Here is a 22061-nt window from a genome sequence, read left to right as displayed (position 1 = left end):
ATTCGTTTAACGCAGAGCGCCTGCTCCCTCTGACCAGCAGAAACACAAACAATTATCACCAGACTACTTCTGGTTACCTTCACCGATTCCACAGCACCCAACTCTGTTTTCACCCACCCTGAAACCACAAATGGATGAAACAAAAGGCAAGGGTCCACTTTTTCCAAAAATTTCACACCTACCGTCACAGACTCATCTTTATCCTGACCCTCGGTGCAAGCATCAGGCTCCGAGAACTTCACCACACCTACCCCCTCCGATACTTCGCCCTCACTCACTTCCATTTCTCCTCCTTTCTTCGATCCGGCGTACAGCTCACTCTGCTCACACTTTCTACCATTCTTCTTTAACAAACCATGACCCTTTTTCCCACAATTTTTAACCGATTCAAGGTCACCCTCTTCCTCCCTCTCTCTCTTCGACCTCCTCTGCCACACCTCAGTATTCCAAGTATACATCTCCTTATGATAATACTGCACTTCTCCTGACATACATCTTGCTCTTGCCCTCTAAAGGGAAGCCATTTTTGAGTTCTCACCCCTTCCCTCGCTCTTTCGAGAGTCGCTTCTTCTTCTTCTTCTTCTTCTTCTTCTTCTTCTGTGGATTTTATATGGCGGTTGGCAACCAACTTTAAGGTGCATTACCGCTACCAACTGGACTGAAGTATGGACCAGAGACAGTGATGGTCTAAATCCTACCCAATATCTCCCTAAGGAAACAAAATACATAATTAAATACTACATCCCATGAAGATTTCCCCAGCAGTTCACTTAATCCTGGCTCTTCAGCCCAATTACTCCTCAAATAAAAATAGCAATAGCTCCCTTTCCCGCCCATATTTCTGGCACTGAAATAGAACATGTTCCACTGTCTCCATCTCCTCCTGACAATGATCACACCTCCCAGTCGGATGTTTCCCCACCAATTTCAATGTACTATTGAGCCTTGTGTGTCCCAGTCTCATCCTTGTGATTACACTTTCCTCCCTTCTCTCTCAACCTGAGGACCTCCCTGCCCCGGCCTTTTCCTGGATCTTATACAGGAGTCTTCCCTTTCTCTCCCTGTTCCACACTCTTGCCATTTGTTTTTAACCACTGTTTTTGTTAACCCCTTGGCTTCTGCTTTACTGATTGAAAATTCCATCTCAACATTAGGATGTTTAGGAACCTGCTTGGCGATAACATCCACCTCCTCATTCACGTCTTCTGCCACATGAGCTGTTACCCAGAGGAACATCACAAATACCCCCATCTGTCTCACCCTATACAAACACTGCAAAACCTCATACAATACATCCTGTCTGCTCTGAGACATAAATTAATTCAAGCTCGTCAGTGCTGCACAGGAGTCAGAGCAGATGACTTCCCAGTCTGGCCACACCTCCTCCATCCACTCTGCAGCCAATAGTATAGCCAACAACTCCATTGTGTAAACAGATAAATGATCCATTGCCCTTTTTTTTCACTGTCACCTTAAACTCAGGAACACTAAAAACTGCGCCTGTCTTCTAGGATCCTTAGATCCATCTGTGAATATATTCAAGAAAGCATAGTATTGTGTTCTTAAATGTTCACTTACAACCAAATCTACTCCTTCCTCAACATCTCTTACCCTCTCAAGCAACCCTAGATCTATCACTGGCTGAGGGAGAAACCAAGGTGGGATAGCAGGAATAACCACAAAGGGACTAAACTCCCTCCCAAATAACCCCATCTCGCTCGCCATACCATTGCCTATCCACCCAAAGCTTGTTTTCAGATTGTGTTCCTGTTCCCAGCGCTCTAGGAGCACCTTTTTTGTAGGATGTGTAACCTTATGTCCTTGTAGATTTACCCAATGGCTAGCTGTTGTCTTCTGAACATTAACGGCATCTCTCCCAACTCACCTGCATCGCTGACACTTGGGAGGTCCTGAGTGCTCCACAACATATTCTTAGGGCTTGGGCCTGGATAACATCTAGCTTTTTTAAAGATGTCTGAGCTGCTGAGCCATATGCTACACTTCCAGACAAGCAACTCATCACATTCAATATTTTATTTTCATTTGATAACTACTCTGTTAATATGCTCCGCCCATGTCATTCGAGTGTCAAACCAGACCCCCAGGAAACTAAACCCTCCCACCCTCTCCAGATTCCTTCCATACAAGCATATTTCCTCCCCAACCTTCCTTCTAGAAAAAAACACAGGTTGTGTTCTCAATTGAAAGAAGGAGAGTCATTTCACACAAGTGCATTTTGCTTCCTCTCCTCTGTGACCTTTTTCAAAAAGAGGCGAGGACGGAGGACAGAGGAGAGGAGGCGAGCAAACCAATTGAGATTCTCCCCATCTCTGGTGTTATTGTTATGCTAGTGCTGGGATGCCAGCTAGGGGGCAGGTTTTAGTCAATATTTGGCCTGTCAACGCATTGCACAACAGGATGCTATTTCAGAGATGGTTTATCTGTTATGTTGCTGTCTTGTTATTCTCTATTTAGCACAACTCTACTTGGCTTCTAAGTTAGTTTATTTGGGACAGGCACCGGTTTTGGAACTGGAGGAAGCAATGTTTTTGGAAGCTCAACGACAGACAGCCACAATCCTATGAGGGTTAAATCAAATCAAATTGTATTTGTCACATGCGCTGAATACACGGTAAACTAACTGTACAGTGAAATGCTTACTTAAGAGCACTTTCCCAATAATGCAGAGTTAAAAAGTAAGAAAAATGTGCTAAGAATTTAAAAGGAAATAGTAACACAATAAAATAACAATAGTGAGACTATATACACAAGTAGTACCTGTACCGAGTCAATGTGCAGGGGTATGAGGTAATTGAGGTAATATGTACATGTAGGTAGGGTTAAAAGTGACTAGGCAATCAGGATAGATAACAAACAGGGTAGCAGCAGCGTATGTGAAGAGTGAGAGAGAGTGAATGTGTGTCTGTGTGTGAGTGTGTGTGTGGCGTCAATATGCGCATGTGTGTGTGTGTGTGTGTGTTGGAGTGTCAATGTAGTATGTTTGGGTTGAGACCAGTGAGTGTGCATAGAGCCGGTGCAAAAGAGTCAATGCAAATAAAAAGGAGGTCAATGCAAATAGTCAGTGTAGCCATTTGATTAACTGTTCAACAGTCTTATGGCTTGGGGTAGAAGCTGTTCAGGAGTCTAAGACACTTCTTAGGGCCATCCTCTGATATTGCATGGTATAGAGGTCCTGGATGGCAGGGAGTTCGGCCCTAGCGATGTACTTGGCAATACTCAGTACCTTCTGTAGCGCCTTACGGTTGGATGCCAAGCAGTTGCCATACCAAGCAGTGATGCAGCCACGGTCAATATGCTGTCAATGGTGCAGCTGTAGAACTTTGAGGGTCTGAGGGCACATGCCAAATCCTTTCAACCTCCTGAGGGGGAAGAGGCATTTTTGTGCTCTCTTCACGACTGTTGATGTGTTTGGACCATGATAGTGATGTGGACACCAAGGAACTTGAAGCTCTCGACCCGCTCCACTACAGCCCTGTCGATGTGGTCAGCACATGCCCCTAATGTTTATTTATCTCAGACCATCTCTGACACTCCATATGACCTCTCCACCACCCACCCACCCACATCCGTCAGACATGATAACTATTACATTTAGCTAAGATGTAGTCTATTTTGTCACAGTTTAGAATTTCCACTGATCCATACAAAAGTGACAGTGATTCCCATTTGAGTAGCTGAGGCAACCCTGGTAAGCCTATTGAATGTGAGACGTGTTCTAGCTCAGACTGGTCTGAATTGCTCTCTGTGTGCCCCCTGACCAAAGGTGCAGCGCAGGGAGGTGCAGGACAATGTGCAGACCGTCCCTAAGGCCTGCTGGAGTGATGTAAGCCTGGCATAACACACTAGAACTGCAAGCCCAGAGAATTATGAACATACTATTGTTCACACAGCTACTGCCTTATAACTACAATACATTTAAGATGCTGGATGGGCAATGAGAAACAATGCTATGTCGGTGTCTTGGAAATGGGAATATCAAATACCTGGATTCCAGGGTCTGATGATATACTTTTCTGTTTATATAGGATGGAAGCAAAGTCTTCACGTCTTCCTGTGACAAGACAGCTAAGATGGGGGACCTTAACAGCAACCAGGCAATGAGGATCGCACAGGTAACGACCTCCTCTTTCTTTTCAACCATGTTGCCCAAACAGACTAGTAGCATAAGGATGATGATAAAATGATCTTGATGAAAACCCATGTTTACCCCCTAGCATGATGGCCCTATCAGGACAATCCACTGGATAAAAGCTCCTAACTACAGCTGTAATATGACAGGCAGCTGGGACAAAACACTGAAGACTGTCATTCTAAACATTTGAGAATCGTCATCTCTCAGAATGTTATGAAATGCACTTTCGAAGTCATTGGTTCTAATTACAAAAGGAGGATGTCAGATGTGATGATCTCCTGCCCTCATCTCTTTGTCCCCCCCTCCCCTCCCCTCCTCAGTTCTTGGATACATGCTCCCCTAGTCCCATAATGTCTCTGCAGATGCCAGACCTGCTGTGTATGCTGTATGTTGCCTTGTCTTTATTAAATCATGTAATGGTGCCTTTTCTTTATGTGAGTAGTTGTCAATTAGTCTTCAAACTAAACAACATAGCATTATCTCTCTCCTTACCATATTTTCTATCTCTTTCTCTCTCTTAACCCCCCCCCCTCTCTTGCTCTCCCTCCGTCCCTCCCCCTCTACCTCACTCTCTCAGGTGAATGCTATCTCCTTTCACCCTGTCCATGGTACACTGTCCACTGTGGGATCTGACGGACGCTTCAGCTTCTGGGACAAAGATGCCCGCACCAAGTTAAAGACCTCAGAGCAGCTGGACCAGCCAATCACCACCTGCTGCTTCCACAACAACGGCAACATATTCGCCTACGCCTCCAGCTACGATTGGTCAAAGGTGAGATTTATGATTTCACTAAAATCATAAATCTACTGTATGCCTATTGTATTGTCTTAAACCCATTTGTGTTAGCACTCTAATGCAGTCAGTTGCTAACTCATGTCATATCTGAACACCCAGGAGCATGAGTACTATAATCCCCAGAAAAAAAAACTACATTTTCCTGCTGAACGCTGCTGAGGAGCTGAAGCTTTGGAACAAGATATGGTGAGAGAGGGACAGTTGTTGTCTGTAACCTCAGAGACAATGTCGCCTGATGGGGCTGCCCCCCTTCCTCAGTGCCATTGTGACACTAGCTGGGACCTTCATCAGCATCCCATGGTTCCTTGAATGCAGGTTCTAGTTTTGCTCTGTTGAAAGTAGTGTGATAGAGGTTTTCAGTGCTGCTGTATAGTGCTAAGTTTGAAGTTGCATGTGTACTGACTTGAATTCAGGCTGTCAGTTTTGGTTTAAGCTATGCTGTGCATATAGACTCCCTTAGCCATGAAGGGTCAGTGATTTCCTGAAATGGAGAAGATTTGAGAACTTCTGAATTTGTGGGAAAAATAAGGATTTTCAGTGCATTCCTGCAGTGCATTCCTAAACATCGAGACCTATGCCTTGGCGTGGTTTTGCATTTTGTGCATGGACCAATCAGAGGAGACTACTCACCCAGTATTGATGACAGCTGTGTGACTATTGGTCTTATGGGGTCATAGTAATGGGGGAGGGGTTACTGTCGGTCATGTTTTTGGTTGAGTTCCTGGCCGACTAGATACGCAGGCATTGCATTGCATCACCCAATGGTTGTGTGCCACGTCATCGACTCTGTAGTCGGGCATCAGATTGCTATGTCATCTGATGTGGTTAGCTGATATCCTATCCAGGCGTTGTAGGATCTGGCATGCGTCTGCAATCTGGTCAGGCAGGAACTCAAGGGTTGTTTTATGTCATTAATGTGTGCAGCTATTTGTTTTTATACCGCCTTCCAAAGACATGACGTTGTCATTTGATTTGCTCTCACTTTGTGGTGTAACTCGTTTATGTTTACTACATATCAAATGAGAAATGACTAAATATAAACTGGATACTCAACAAATTTGCCCCACATTTTCTTCCATTTTTGAGGAACACCTTCTGCATAAAATAACATTGATTCTGTTTGACTGAATGTGTGCGAATCAGTATTGTTTGGATTCTCACACATGCAGGATGTATTACTATGAAATTAGGTTCCTGTGAGACCATATTTCTTAAAATGTTGAACTGTTTACTTTTCAGTGCTCTGTAAATAAATATGTATAGCTATGATTAGAAAATGAATATATTAACTTAAAACTGGAACCAACATGACCATGATGCTCTTTTATGTCTCAGTGTTTTAATCCAAGTGGCCACGAGGTGGAGTGTTTTGCCTTTCTGCGCCTGCTGTGATCCAGACAGAGACAAAGAAAGGTTGGGAGGTCAGTTGAGGATCAAAGCAGTGCAGTTTGATTAATCAGGTGAGTGCGTTGAGTGGTAAAGGAGCCTGTGATTGGGATTTATCAGTAGGATATGAATTAAGGGTGGTGGGGAGCTACAAAGGCCATGTGTGAAAAGATGGACTGGTCATGGAGAAGGTGTGAATGAAATGCCTTTTATTGTGGTTATTAGAATGTCACCTCACTGCCAGCCAGGGCCTAGGTACTTAGCAGATGTGCTCCAAGGCACCGAGGGTGGGAAGTTACAGTGTTACTGTCCACTGGCTCCTCACAAACTGTTGTGTGCTTGGATGTAATATATTTGGATGTAGGCCTAGAGTAATGGGTCTCTGTTTCTCTCAGTGTGTTGTCAAGTAGGACCTTATTTGGTTCTATTGTTCTTATTTTACATTTGTGTATAGTTCAGTCCTTGAGCTGTTATTGTCTATTGATGTTCTGTATTATGTTATGTTGTATGTTTTGTGTGGACGGTTGAACCCAGGAAGAGTAGCTGCTGTGTCAGCAACAGCTAATTGGGATCCTAATAAAATACAACAACAAAAATACTACAACCCAATGTTTCATTACCTGTACCCTCTCCACGCCATCTTTTCATAGTCCATAGGCTGTACTATGCTCCTGTAGTAATTAGAGGTGCTATGAATATACTGGAAAAGTAATGTCTTATTCAGGAGTAATGGTGGTGACCCACACTCAGTCCAATTGTACTTGCCCTGGCATGTTCTCCAGACAATTAAACAATTATATTATACTGGAGACCACTGTGAGCATGGCAACATTCAGCAGTGGCTTAAACCGTTAGTGATGAAATCAGAGGGCAGGTTATTCAAGAAATAGAAGCCTGGATGTTTTTTAACAATAACTTACCCCCAATAACCTTTATTTTGTCACTGTGCGCTGGACTTGGATGGGATAAATACAATTTGATAAATATTATTTGATTTGATAGCTCTACTCCCCCTCCCTATACCTGGTTATACAACCTTGTCTGACTCTGACACCATTTAGGAGTCCGTGAACTCCCCCTGAAGCATATAACAGCAACGTTTAAGTAAACAGAGTTATGAGGTATTTGCATGCTGTTATCATGGTTGTAATCAAACGTGACCCAAGCATTTGTTTTATGATGGGCTGCTTTGGCAAAACCATCTTGTTGATATAATAAAGGGCGCTCTGCAGTGGTGGGCCTATAATAATGCTATCCCAGTGAGCAAAATGACTTTGAAAATATGTTTAAAAGATATTTCCAGATGTTAAAATCAGGTTCATTTTCGGGTCTGAATGAAAGTTGAAAAGCCATATTTTCCAGACAGTTGAAAAAAATTAATTTCCAGACATTGAAAATAAGTATTTTTTTGGTCATTGTTTCTATGGCCAAATTTTAACCATACATACACTACCGGTCAAAAGTTTTTTATTTTTAGAATTTTCTACATTGTAATGAAATAACACATATGGGATCATGTAGTAACCAAAAAAAGGTTAAACACAATCCAAATATATTTTATATTTGAGATTCTTCAAATAGCCACCCTTTGCCTTGATGACAGCTTTGCACACTCTTGGCATTCTCTCAACCAGCTTCACCTGGAATGCTTTTCCAACAGTCTTGAAGGAGTTCCCACATATGCTGAGCACTTGTTGGCTGCTTATCCTTCACACTGCGATCCGACTCATCCCAAACCATCTCAATTTGGTTGAGGTCGGGGGATTGTGGCGGCCAGGTCATCTGATGCAGCACTCCATCACTCTCCTTCTTGGTAAAATAACCCTTACACAGCCTGGAGGTGTGTTGGGTCATTGTCCTGTTGAAAAACAAATGATAGTCCCACTAAGCCCAAACCAGATGGGATGGCGTATCGCTGCAGAATGCTGTGGTAGCCATGCTGGTTAAGTGTGCCTTGAATTCTAAATAAATCACAGACAGTGTCACCAGCAAAGCACCCCCACACCATAACACCTCCTCCTCCATGCTTTACGGTGGGAAATACACATGCGGAGACCATCCGTTCACCCACACTGCGTCTCACAAAGACATGGCGGTTGGAACCAAAAATCTCCAATTTGGACTCCAGAACAAAGGACACATTTCCACCGGTCTAATGTCCAATGCTCGTGTTTCTTGGCCCAAGCAAGTCTCTTCTTCTTTAGTAGTGGTTTCTTTGCAGCAATTCGACCATGAAGGCCTGATTCACACAGTCTCCTCTGAACAGTTGATGTTGAGATATGTCTGTTACTTGAACTCTGTGAAGCATTTATTTGGGCTGCAATTTCTGAGGCTGGTAACTCTAATGAACTTATCCTCTGCAGCAGAGGTAACTCTGGGTCTTCCATTCCTGTGACGATCCTCAAGAGAGCCATTTTCATCATAGCGCTTGATGGATTTTGCGACTGCACTTCAAGAAACTTTAAAAGTTCTTGAAATGTTCCGTATTGACTGACCTTCATGTCTTAAAGTAATGATGGACTGTCGTTTCTCTTTGCTTATTTGAGCTGTTCTTGCCATAATATGGACTTGGTCTTTTACCAAATAGGGCTATCTTCTGTATACCCCCTTACCTTGTCACAACACAACTGATTGGTTCAAACGCATTTAGAAGGAAAGAAATTCCACAAATTAAATTTTATCAAGGCACACCTGTTAATTGAAATGCATTCCAGGTGACTACCTCATGAAGCTGGTTGAGAGAATGCCAAGAGTGTGCAAAGCTGTCATCAAGGCAAAGGGTGGCTATTTGAAGAATCTCAAATATAAAATATATTTTCATTTGTTGAACACTTTTTTGGTTACTATATGATTCCATATGTGTTATTTCATGGTTTTGATGTCTTCACTGTTATTGTACAATTTAGAAAATAGTAAAAATAAAGAAAAACCCTTGAATGAGTGGGTGTTCTAAAACTTAGTAGTGTACATAGGTAGTGTACATTCACTTATGTCTACATGTCAATGAAAAAAGCATTATATCACATAAAAAATATGTATTCCAATTAAAATGGGAAAATGAATCAAACTGAAGATTGCAGTATGGAATAGTTATTATTGCTCCGATCTGTCACATGCACTTATGTTAGCTTTTCCAAAGCTTTAGAACTGGCAGTGATCATGTTCAAAGTTTTCAGAACAGAACACTCAGTAAAGGTTACAGAAAAGGTGTTCTTGCTATGACTGTGCATTAAGTAGCTCTGGATAAGAGTGTCTGCTAAAAGCCCAAAATATAAATGTGAAAATGAACACTAGCAAAGCATGCTGGGTATTATTCTAATAAGCTCCACCCCCAAGCAAAACCAAATTTGGACGGTCCGGACCAAATCTGAACCAATCAGACGTCTATAGTTCACAAGTTTGGATAGTACAGTAGAGCACAGTACAGTGGGGTACAGTACAATATAGTACATTATACTGTACTTTACTGTGCTCTACTGTCACAGATGGGAAGTATTTCTGTTACATGTATTTGAAATACAGTGGGGGAAAAAAGTATTTAGTCAGCCACCAATTGTGCAAGTTCTCCCACTTAAAAAGATGAGAGAGGCCTGTAATGTTCAACTATGACAGACAAATTTTCCAGAAAATCACATTGTATGATTTTTCATGAATTTATTTGCAAATTATGGTGGAAAATAAGTATTTGGTCACCTACAAACAAGCAAGATTTCTGGCTCTCACAGACCTGTAACTTCTTCTTTAAGAGGCTCCTCTGTCCTCCAATCGTTACCTGTATTAATGGCACCTGTTTGAACTTGTTATCAGTATAAAAGACACCTGTCCACAACCTCAAACAGTCACACTCCAAACTCCACTATGGCCAAGACCAACGAGCTGTCAAAGGACACCAGAAACAAAATGTTAGACCTGCACCAGGCTGGGAAGACTGAATCTGCAATAGGTAAGCAGCTTGGTTTGAATAAATCAACTGTGGGAGCAATTATTAGGAAATGGAAGACATACAAGACCACTGATAATCTCCCTCGATCTGGGGCTCCACGCAAGATCTCACCCCGTGGGGTCAAAATGATCACAAGAACGGTGAGCAAAAATCCCAGAACCACACAGGGGGATCTAGTGAATGACCTGCAGAGAGCTGGGACCAAAGTAACAAAGCCTACCATCAGTAACACACTACGCCGCCAGGGACTCAAATCCTGCAGTGCCAGACGTGTCCCCCTGCTTAAGCCAGTACATGTCCAGGCCCATCTGAAGTTTGCTAGAGTGCATTTGGATGATCCAGAAGAGGATTGGGAGAATGTCATATGGTCAGATGAAACCAAAATAGAACTTTTTGGTAAAAACTCAACTCGTCATGTTTGGAGGACAAAGAATGCTGAGTTGCATCCAAAGAACACCATACCTACTGTGAAGCATGGGGGTGGAAACATCATGCTTTGGGGCTGTTTTTCTGCAAAGGGACCATGACGACTGATCCGTGTAAAGGAATGAATGAATGGGGCCATGTATCGTGAGATTTTGAGTGAAAACCTCCTTCCATCAGCAAGGGCATTGAAGATGAAACGTGGCTGGGTCTTTCAGCATGACAATGATCCCAAACACACCGCCCGGGCAATGAAGGAGTGGCTTCGTAAGAAGCATTTCAAGGTCCTGGAGTGGCCTAGCCAGTCTCCAGATCTCAACCCCATAGAACATCTTTGGAGGGAGTTGAAAGTCCGTGTTGCCCAGCGACAGCCCCAAAACATCACTGCTCTAGAGGAGATCTGCATGGAGGAATGGGCCAAAATACCAGCAACAGTGTGTGAAAATCTTGTGAAGACTTACAGAAAACGTTTGACCTGTGTCATTGCCAACAAAGGGTATATAACAAAGTATTGAGAAACTTTTGTTATTGACCAAATACTTATTTTCCACCATAATTTGCAAATAAATTCATAACAAATCCTAAAATGTGGTTTTCTGGAGAATTGTTTTTCTCATTTTGTCTGTCATAGTTGACATGTACCTATGATGATAATTACAGGCCTCTCTCATCTTTTTAAGTGGGAGAACTTGCACAATTGGTGGCTGACTAAATACTTTTTTTCCCCACTCTATGTATTTCAATTACTTCTGACCATTTTGTTTTAAATAAATAATAATAATAATAATAATAGTAATTGTTTTACACTGGGCTGAACTACAGTCCAATGTATTTTGTAACAAGATACTTTAAAGAGCTGTAATTTGTATTTTTAAAATACAAAATACTTTTCTATACCTTTTTTTTTATAGCGGTTCACAATTTTGTAGCCACCTTTCACCCTACATTGGTATCTGAAGTCTGATGGCACTCTCGTGTAATAAGAGTGTCTGCTAAATGAACTGAACCTATATGTATAAATGAACAATTCCAAAACATGCTGAGGATTATTCTAATGAGTTCCATCCCGAAATAAGGACAACAATAATAACCAGTGTGCTTTGCATTTCATTTTGGTATGTTCATTTTCACATATACGTTTTGGTCATTTAGCAGACACTCTTATCTTACAGTCAGTCCATTCAACTAAGGTAGATAAACAACAACATATCACATTCATATCAAGTAAAACGTTTAGGTAACCTTTAATGAGAATGTTGTTGCTGTTTGGGCTGGCTACTTGCAAATGTATTTTAGTATTTAATTGTTTTTAATACAAATATTTTAATTAAATACATTACAAAATATAAGTATTTTGTCATTTATTCTGATACATTGATCTTTGTAGTATTTTGTAATTGTATTTTGTAATTTTTGCCCATCTCTGTCTACTGTACTCTACTGTATTGTACTGTCCTGTACTATACTCTACTGGTTTTTGCTGTGCTGTACCGTGCTATCCAAACTTGTGAAACAGAGGTCTATGTTTGGGCCAAACTTGAACCTACTGAGGTGTAAAATGTGGCTTAAAGGCTTTCATTATTGTTGTATACAAACCTTGAAATCCATGTAATTCGTAGCCTATATTGGAATTACCTGTTTGCCAACCGGTGTTATCTTCTGACCCCATTGTAGTAGGCTAAGTCTCTGGGGATTTAGAAAATTGCTGTGAAAATTTGGCATTTATAACAATATGAGAAGTATCTAGAATGACACGATGAACTGTTATACTTGTGTGTAGGTAATACGTGTGTTTTAGCAAGCCTATTGTTGAGCATTTAAAATCATTATCACATGCGCCGCATAATTATAGAAAATGTCACCCTTGTTTCAAATTGAATGTAACTTACAACCGAGTTAAAGGCCTAGTTGTTTCTTTATTACTACGAGAGTGATACAATGTAACATGTGCGCGAGGCGCGCTTTCTGACTGTACAGTAGTGATTTGTCTTTGTGTAGTAAAGGACAAAAGCAGGTGCAAGAAGAACGCGTGGGGTCGGGCGAATGGGAGCGCTTGACTGCATTAGAAAAAAAATGTCATCCTGAATCATTGCCTATAGGCCAGACATCTAAAATGGGCGTGATCAGGCTTGGCGAGTATAAAGGCTCTCCCGGAACATTTTCAATAGCGGCAAGTGAAGCAAACAGTTTGAATACGTTGAAGAACAGGGGTGTACTGAAATACACATGTAACAAGAAGTTCAAAGACTGAATCACGGAAGGAAAAACTGAAAAGCAAGCGAGAACAGACCCCTGTCGCCTATTTGAAGACATCGCTTGAACCGAGCAGCTGCGTAGTCATTTGATGCTGGACAAATATCAATAGTTGGTTAACCAACTACCTTTAACTGTTCACTAGTCTTTAGCCTATTATCCTTACCGGCTCGCCATGCTTTTGCATCAGTTCATGAACGGAGGCCTGGAAGTGATGCATTCTACAGCAATTCAAAAAGACACTACTTTTACAAAAATTTTCGTTGGTGGTTTGCCCTACCACACTAACGATGCTTCCTTGAGAAAGTATTTTGAGGCCTTCGGAGATATCGACGAGGCGGTGGTGATAACGGACAGACAGACGGGGAAATCCAGAGGATATGGCTTTGTAAGTAACATTCTGACACTTGTCGGTAATGCAATTAGCCTACAGCTTGCAGTGCGCCTTACCAATAAATACATTTGAGAAGAATTCTCAATAGGCAGCCCTGGAAATTGAGTTGCCTATAAAATTTTAATGGTTGGTATAGCCTACTTTTGTTTTCAATCCTGTTGTCTCTGGGCACATGCACGCCATGTTTCCTTCCACCACCAAGTTATTGTTCCATGTAACTGATTTACTTGCATAGAGGTAAACAAGAATACGTGATGCTGCGCCAAATGTCTGTTTAATTACAAATATTACATGCAGAATAAAATGCTTTCGCTAAAGTTGCACCTTGCGTATTGCGGTCATTCAAACGCATGCCAAAGTTAATCCTTGTCTATAATGTGCTTCTTAAACGCACATGCAGAGTATCATTTTTGTGATACAGTTAGCCTTGCTGACTAACTGTATCACAGCTTTAATCAGGATGAGGGATCACATGAGTTGACGGATAAGATTATAGCTCCACATGTCTAATGTGCCTTCATCGCTTATGAGCGCGGCAAAGGCACGCACGGAAGTGCGAGCTGCTGTCCTCTTTTGCTTTATATGGTAATTTTGGCGCCGAGGGACGCTCCAAGACCCTCCTCCCATTGTAAAGAGCCGAAGCACTCAGGCCTTACAAGTGGTGTTTATAGAATCATAACTGCTGTGAAAGTGGGAGTCGTTATTTTGTATCCCAAGATGGACTGCTGCTCACTGCATGAGAGTACAGATTGCGAACCATGACTGACTCAGAACCACCCCACCCCACAAAACACCTCCCCTTGTCAGAGATTGAAGTTTGGTGCACTTCCCCCTCCTGTGTGTCAGCTTTCCCAATCACCACAGAGGGGTTTTATCACCATAGATGGTTCTAGTAACATTTTTATAAATCTTCAGCTCCTCATTTTATACAGCTCATTCAGATTGTCTGCCAGAGTTCTTAATGACCCTCTGGTAATCAGCCTTTGCAAGCAGGAAAGATTAACAAAGTATGTATGATGCAGATAAACCCACCTTCTCATAGTTACAAAGAGCAGGAACAGCAGAAGAAATGCAAATATTTACTACAAACTTGGAGAGGCGCATCAGCATTTTAAGAGGCCAAAGATGGAATGGAAAACGGGTGCCTCGAATAGAGGCTGTGTGTTTACTCCTCATCCAGTTTAAAACTGTAAGACAATGGCACTCTGTGTTTACACATCAGCGTTGACAAAAAAAAAACAGTAGAGCTCAGTCATAAACGGTTACTGCTGCTGAGTGTGTCTAGTGTTTCAGGTCTGACTGGCTCAGGCATATGAGGGTGCTCCAGGCTGGGAAAGAGGTGTTCGCCACCTTGCGTGCAGCGGATGGCAAAAAACACCCAGCAGCGTTTTCCCAGTAACTAACTGACAGGGCCAACTCGATAATCCTGTTGCTCACCGCTTCAGTAGTAGGAGGAGAAAAATGTCTCCAAAGCCAGGCTTACCTTTAAACACACTCCAAAGGTGGATTAGTAGACCCCCTTCAATAGAGTTCCAGTGTCAACACAGCCTCGATGCTCATTTGTGTTCACAACACATGCCCTGTAGTGGGCTTAGAACATCTCCTCTAGTCTAAAGAGGTACGCTTCCCTCAACAGGCTAGAATAGATCTACAACTCAGATAAACCCAAATATGTAGTCATGTGAGATCTTGAATTGGCAGAAGAACAAAACAATCAAAGCAGACTGTGATGCTGTCTAATGCCTTGGAAGGAGGGGGAGGGAGGGGTAGATTCTAACAATCTCCTTATTCTCTATTGCCTAATTGGATAAGCCCTTGTTATTCATTACTGATCCATATTTCAGCAGACCTCTCTGACTGAGCTGCTGACAAGCTGCTGGGCAGTTGACCAAGTGTTCTGGTGATAATCACTGTGCTTTGTGTGCAGTTTCCTCCTCTGTTCAGAAAGGGGAATTTAAACGGTGGAAGCTGGACAGGGAGATTTGTGATGACAGACCAGTAGGGTTTGTTTTCTTTTGTTCTGCTTGGAGGGTTGGGGTGGCCCTAACCTTGAAATACTTTTTCATAGCTTGGCTGCCATATATGGTGATGAGTAGACTTCTACTTTCTATTTTATTACTAGTGAAAATGGGGGAACTGGTCTTTTTTTAGTATTGCTAATATTGTCAACGTCTGTGTGATTACGTGTCAGGTGACGATGCTAGATCAGGGAGCAGCAGAGAGGGCCTGTAAAGACCCCAACCCTATCATCGACGGACGCAAGGCCAACGTAAACCTGGCTTACATAGGCGCCAAGCCCCGCAGTATGCAGATAGGTGAGCCGACCAGGGGTGAGTACAACCGCCGGACGCACCAACACTACACTTGTCACACACCATATCAGCATGTTTTAGACATATTTGTTGGTAAATGGTCATTCAGAAATCACACATGCTACTCATGCCACATCGAACAGAAATGTACAAACATTTAAATACATCTGGATTAACTTTCTTACTCTTTATATATTAGGGGACTGGGTAATTGTGAGGGGAAAAAACTAACACCGACGTAATTTGCCTTCTGCATGTGTTCAATATTATTAGTATGTTGCTTGAGTTACTCTACATGTTTCAGTGAACTTTGCTCAGTCTCTCTGCCTCTCCTATGCATTGCAAATGTCTGACGGGTCATTTTCTCGATCTTCCAGGCATATCCATTGGAGTGCAGCCTATTCACCCAGCGCTCATGCAGAGGCAGTATGGGTAAGTGAATGGGAGTTAGCACTCCTTCTTTGTGACCTCTATATAGCACAGTACTGCATCTTCTGAATTACACATCTACTACTGCTCTGCCAAATAAAGGTATCTTGTTGAACCCAGGCCAGTCTGTGACGGGTGTCCAGGACGCTCACTCCGCTGGGCATTTTAATGGCCATGTCACTGAAATGGGATAGACACAACTGCCCCCCCCCTGTGTGTTGCCACCCCTCCCTCCTCCAAAGTCCTAGCTTTGATTTAATTACTGTAAGCCAGAGGTCCAAGCCTTTACATGCATGTAATAATATAATATCATGTCCATGGACTTTGGGTCCTTAGAGTCCCCGTCCATGTGCTTGTTGCTTAGTAACGGGCAGGGTGGAGCCCCCCAGGGGAGCGTGCTCTGTGGGCATGTCTAACAGGTGTTGGCTCTTATTACAGTCGTTTACACCCCTAATCCCCTGTGACTGACTGCAGCCCCAGCAAGAGGGCGAGAGCACAGATCTCTATGGGCCGGTGACAGACACAGGCTGCTCTAAGATGGAGAGCACACAAGTGTTCTTTCAGCCTTTCTTCCGCTCAGACCCTTAAACAGCATGTGGTGGGATGGTTGGGAGGGATTGAGTAGACCAGACTGGACTGTAGCATAGTGCTCCTCTTCCTCTCCTAGTCAGCAGATTGACTGGGGAGCTGGCAGGGTTGGGGCTCGCACACATCACACTGAATGTGAATGTTCGTCTGTCGATCGTTCAGCACGCAGTGTTTTAGGGACCACCCGCTGTAGATGCCTGACTGCTACATGTAAAATTGGTGCACACTCGGTTTGCAAATTACGTTCAGAGGTACTAAGTACAGCAAACGCTGTTGGTGTCTGAGCCCTTAGCGAGGCCAGGGACTACTTCTCTCCTTCACTTTCCCATAGTCTACTTCCCTCTTGTCCTCCCCTCTCACTCTTGCCTGTGGAGGAAAAGGAAACTGGGCTCTGTCTTGTCTGAACACCGTTTCTGCTGGGTGTCGGAACGACACTGAATTTACACAACTGTGAGACTGTGGGAGGGAATAGGGTGTGTAGATTGGAGTGAGGGGTTTAATGTTTGTGGGGGGGGCGGGGCAATGTTCCCTCTTATAGATCCCTTTAGCTTGACTTGATGAAGCCCTTTGATTTGTTCACCATGACTAAAACGTAATGGCTAGAGGAAGTCAGTCTGTCTGCTTGGTTCGTCAGTCCTTCTGCTCTGCCAGCCCCACCCCCCTGTCATCCGTCGAGTGGCATGTGTCACACCCGCTGGCCGTCAGCAAAAAAAAAAAGACAGCTGACCTCTGATCCCTCTTGTCACCCAGACCCCCACAGGCCCTGTGACGTCAGACGGTTCGGTTAGAGCTCACTGCTCTGTTCTGCTTCCCTGTTTCCTCTCCTCCGCTCTCTTCTCTCTGCACGCACTTCTCATCCTCTTTTAGTCGTTTTTGTTAACTTTTCTATCAATATTGCAGCATTGACCCATATTTTGTTGTACTTCCTAATAATGTGCCTCAGAAAGTTCATCCAGAGGTCAGAGCTAGAGGCCTGTGGCCACACTATTACAAGGCCACAGAAAGGAGAGGCTCATCTGTGTGTGAATGTGCATATGCCTGACTGTCTTGCATGGTCATCTGTCAGTGCCTGTCTGTGGGGGTGTCTGAATGGTTCTTTGTGAGGAGCTGACCGTTAGAGGGGTGGACAATGTGCTCCCTCTGCCACGGGCTCCTGATTCCGATTACCTCCTTCTATAGCGATCATGTACTTTCTTATTGTTAGTGTATAGCACTCAGCAGGCTACAGTGTCCTAACTATTCAATGCCTACCTACACAGATAAATACTTGCTATGTGAGTGAACCCAGGCAACAGTGGTGTAGACTGCTGTATCATATCAACATAATGTCTTTGACGTTGCGAAAAAGCTTAGCCACTAGCTTCACTTTCACCATATGACGGAGCCATCTCGTGCTGCGTCGCTACAATAGTATTAATGAGGAATCTGATGATGAATGCATGTTATTGTTAACCCCCACTATCCTCCCCAACCCCATCATGGTTGCTCTGTGCTCCCAGCTGAACAGTATGCCGGAGGGGGGAGAGAAGATACCCGAGGTGCAGGCTTCGTGCTGCCTTGTTTGGAGGCTCCCAGGAGGAGGGTAGCAGGCAGCTGTGACTGCTCCCGCCCCTCTCTAAGGTGCCAGCAATGGCTTGAAAGTGCAGCGATGGATTGGCGTGCCAGGTTATGCTGATTAGAGTGCCTCTCTTTCCTATTATGGCATGGTTTGGGGTTTGCAGTGGGGACTTCTGTTGCTGTTCCAGTGTGGGGCTGAAGGGTTTGGGGGTGTGGTGTGTTAGGCAGGTTGCAATTGGATTTTGTGCGTCGGACTTGTCACCCCTTACCCCTGCACGCTCCCTTTTTGCAGTGTTTGAGTTGACAGCTCTCCAATAGTCTTCCATCGCTTCATTTCCTTGTCTTCTGTCATGGCCATTGATCTGAATGGAAACTGGTAAACACAATATGGTGGTAACCTATCTGGTCCTTTGCCCCATCAGTGGCCGTGAAGTTGGAGACAAGGAAAGGAAGCCATCAGCGTATTGAGACCGAGCTGAGAAGTGTTGCGTTGTGTGCTGTGACTTCACGGTCTTGACGTTCATTCACCGTGAACATACTGCCTTTTCCTACCAGACACTCCGTGTGAGAGGGTTGAAGAAAGGTTCCTCCTCTCTCACTCTGTTTTTGGTTCATGTGTGCTGTTTGCAGTGAGTGGAGGTTTTCTGTTTCCCTCCAGCTGCAGTATTAAGGATGGGGGGGGGTCTCAAAAACGGCACCAGTTTTGCAGGGGGGTCCCTAGCTCTTCCTCTGCCATCATCAGACTGGGGAGAATGAGCTGTCCCAGACTCCATAACACTAATCACTAGTACGAGAGGGCTTTGAGCACAGCACATCAGACCCAACTGGCTAACAGCCTGCCTTGATAAGCCCTGACTCCCCACCTCTCATGCGCTGATATCCAATGTAACTTGCGCACAAAACAGGAACCACAACTCGGCTACTGCCATCACACTTCCCGTGTGTACTCGGCGAGTGAAGAGTAGCAGCTGTTAAAACACTGTGGTGTCTGGGCTTGAAAACCTGCCAGTAACGGCTGTCTCTCGCCCACCACCACACACCCCCTCCCTTTCTCTCTGGGGGGCCCTACCTAACAGGTTCTGTAGGTTTTCAACTGACGAGAGATGTTGATCTCTTCTCCTTACCTCGCTCTTTGTCACATTTAGTGGGTGGCGTGGCATCTGGCTAGTTTCTTGCCCACCACTACTGTGGATACACAACACATACACAGCACAACTCTAGTGTATATTCAAGACCTGCTAACCCTACTGGAGAACGTAAATGACAGAATCCAGGCCTTGGTTTTCTTTGCTCCTGTTCATCATTGTATTTTCCAGTATGTAACTTGTGTCCTGTTGTCTGTGTTCTCCAGGTTGGCCCAGCAGTATGTGTACCCCCAGGCCTACCTTCAGCCCAGCCTGGTGCTCCCCTCTCAGGTGTCCTCCTCCGTCAGCTCCCCCTACCTGGACTACAGTGCCGCTTACGCCCAGTACGCGCAGGCCGCCTTCGAGCAGTACCCCTATGCCGCCTCCCCAGGGTTCCTGGGCTACGGCTACGCCCCCAGTCCTGCCGCCGCCCCCTCCCAGGCCTCCGCCACTGTTCACCAGACCCTCCCCACAGGGGCAGGCCCAGCGCCCGCCTTCCTGCAGTACGCCCCCCAGCAGCACGTCCAGCCAGACCGCATGCAGTGAGGAGAGGCAGGATGCAGGGAGTCCTATAGGCCGGGGGTGTCACCCTGGGCTGCCCATGCCACAGCCAGGGCTTTCAGGGAATGGGCTGAGAGAGGGACTATTGCACTGTAGCATCAGGATGAACCCCCTCCTCGTGGGTCTGGAGAGGAAGTGGGAGAGTTTTGATGACAGGGTGGGGTGGGAGGCTAGAATAAAACACGTAGTCACTGAGGGCTTCCAGATGCAGACACTTCATTTTTATTATTACTGTCTATCTTTTATTGTATCAATGTTAGTATCCTTTTATTATCAGTGTAATTATTATATATTTTTGTTTCAATCAACAAAAAAACCACGCTACATACTTGTATTTGAAGAGAGCGAAGGGTGTTCTTACCTGGACATTGACCCCTCATCCCCCTCCTCTTTGCCAGGGCATGGGTTAAGTGAAGGCACTGCTGCTTGGATACATAGTGGTTGGGCATTTGGTGGGAGGCACGGTGCCAACTGTTTCCATCCACACCAGAGGTGAGGACTCTGCCCTCTTATACACCCCCAGTGTTACTGCTCCAACACCATGGGTGGTCATGATTCCCTCTGGGCCTTTCAGAGGTCATCAAGGACTAAATGGAGAGCAAAGAGATTCTGGGATCCCCTTCTCTGAGACGATGTGAAATCGTTAGAAGTCAGGACTACATTTTAAAATATTTTTTATTAAAGAGGCCTTAATAAAACTCCTGTTTTTACAAACACTTCCTTTTACCCCCTTCCTTAACTCACATGGCCTGGGCTCTTCATATTTATACCAGACACTCTTGTAGTCTATTGACTCACTTTGTCTTGATTATTGGAGACAGATGTAGATAATCATATGCAGTAAGTGGGAGGAGGGGTCAAAGAGCATTGGGCGTTGACGTGCAAGGTAGCTGACACCAATAACCAGTACCTGTTTGTTTTGTCTCGTAACTGTTAATCTAAGATTGTCAAATGTTGATCTCTCAAAAAGGACATTCATGTACAGTATTTTTAAATGTTTCAATTATCAAGTACATTTACAATATTTATGTTTAGGTATTTATAGGAAATTCTAAGTTAAGGTTTTTGTAACTTGGTCTAAATAGTTGCAGCACTGAAGTCCTATAACTTGGTAAGTGTATGTACAGATCCACAAATGTGTCTTTTATTAATTTGATGATGGACATATTTTTCTTTTCCATTTTTCCTGGGAACCAATGGATTTTCCTGTATGCACAACTCTAGATGCTTTAGTTTCACAGGCTGCTGGCTGGGATCAGACTCTGTAGACCATTTCAGCAAAATGTATTTTCCAGTCCCTTCAAAGAAGCCATACCAAAAAAATCTTGAAAAATAAAGAATTTTGTATAATAAAAAAAAAAAAAAGGGGGGGCTTGACTCATTTCCTGATCTACTGAGATTTAATTGCAACATTTTCAAATGTGATACTTCCATAACTTCATGAAGAGCAGGTAACATTTACACTTTGCCATATTCTCTCCAAAGATTTATAAAGTATTGGGGTTCTTACCATCTCTAGTGTGGACTCCATTAGTCATTTCTAATGTGTACTAGATCTTCAAACTAGCTCCTGTTGGGTTGAGAGGGTTCAGTAGCTAGTGTGTGAGACATGGTCGTTATCACAGTTCTGTGTCTGTGCCGTCTGCTCTGGTGGGGGTCAGCAGCAGGCGCCCACACTTTATCAGCCCACAACACTACCACCTGCCAGGGGCACGGGGTGTTCCCTGACCCAACACACATGCTGTTGCTGGGGAGATGAGAAACTTGGAACTGTAGAACCAGAAGGGGAGGAGGTTGTTGGTATGTGGTGAAACGCACTGTCATCCCTAGTCAGCTGTCAAATGAAATGTTTACTTGTTTGGTTTTCGTATCTACACATCATGAGGCCTCCTTATATTAACACTTTGAGAGGTGTTTTATTTTACCCACAGACCATGTAAAGTACAAGGTTGTGAAGCAGCACTGACATGGCTCATTATGAAGCTCTATCTGAGGAAGAAGGACCATGTGTATATTTAAAGCGTGCAGAGGGACACCAGATGGCTTTGTTGCAGTATGCTGGACATTTTGACAGTACTGGTTCATACAGAATGTTTAAATAAGCAATGTGCGGTAATGGAATAGCTGTCTCCGGGGTTACAA

The 22061-nt window shown here is 43.9% G+C and overlaps 1 protein-coding gene and 1 pseudogene across 1 annotated transcript; both read left to right on the top strand.

The window, feature by feature from the left end:
* Window positions 1–4091: 4091 nt before the first annotated feature.
* Window positions 4092–5139, top strand: LOC121575875 (annotated as a pseudogene).
* A 7710-nt stretch (window positions 5140–12849) lies between these two features.
* Window positions 12850–21284, top strand: LOC121574981 (RNA-binding protein 38). The gene is made up of 4 exons (XM_041887702.2): window positions 12850–13342; window positions 15540–15678; window positions 16038–16092; window positions 19586–21284. Exons 1-4 carry the CDS (start codon window positions 13130–13132, stop codon window positions 19902–19904), a joined length of 726 nt encoding a protein of 241 aa, XP_041743636.1. The 5' UTR covers window positions 12850–13129; the 3' UTR covers window positions 19905–21284.
* Window positions 21285–22061: the final 777 nt, after the last annotated feature.

Source organism: Coregonus clupeaformis, chromosome 10, assembly GCF_020615455.1.
Source record: "Coregonus clupeaformis isolate EN_2021a chromosome 10, ASM2061545v1, whole genome shotgun sequence".
NCBI classification, from domain to species: domain Eukaryota; kingdom Metazoa; phylum Chordata; class Actinopteri; order Salmoniformes; family Salmonidae; genus Coregonus; species Coregonus clupeaformis.
This window is presented reverse-complemented; position numbering and strand designations above follow the sequence as displayed.

Bases quoted from the DNA above. Each gene is read 5' to 3' on its own strand.
- LOC121574981 (XM_041887702.2), top strand. From the start codon at position 13,130: ATGCTTTTGCATCAGTTCATGAACGGAGGCCTGGAAGTGATGCATTCT. The intron at 15,679-16,037 runs GTGAGTACAACC...TCGATCTTCCAG, and splicing joins GATAGGTGAGCCGACCAGGG to GCATATCCATTGGAGTGCAG. The intron at 16,093-19,585 runs GTAAGTGAATGG...TGTGTTCTCCAG, and splicing joins CTCATGCAGAGGCAGTATGG to GTTGGCCCAGCAGTATGTGT.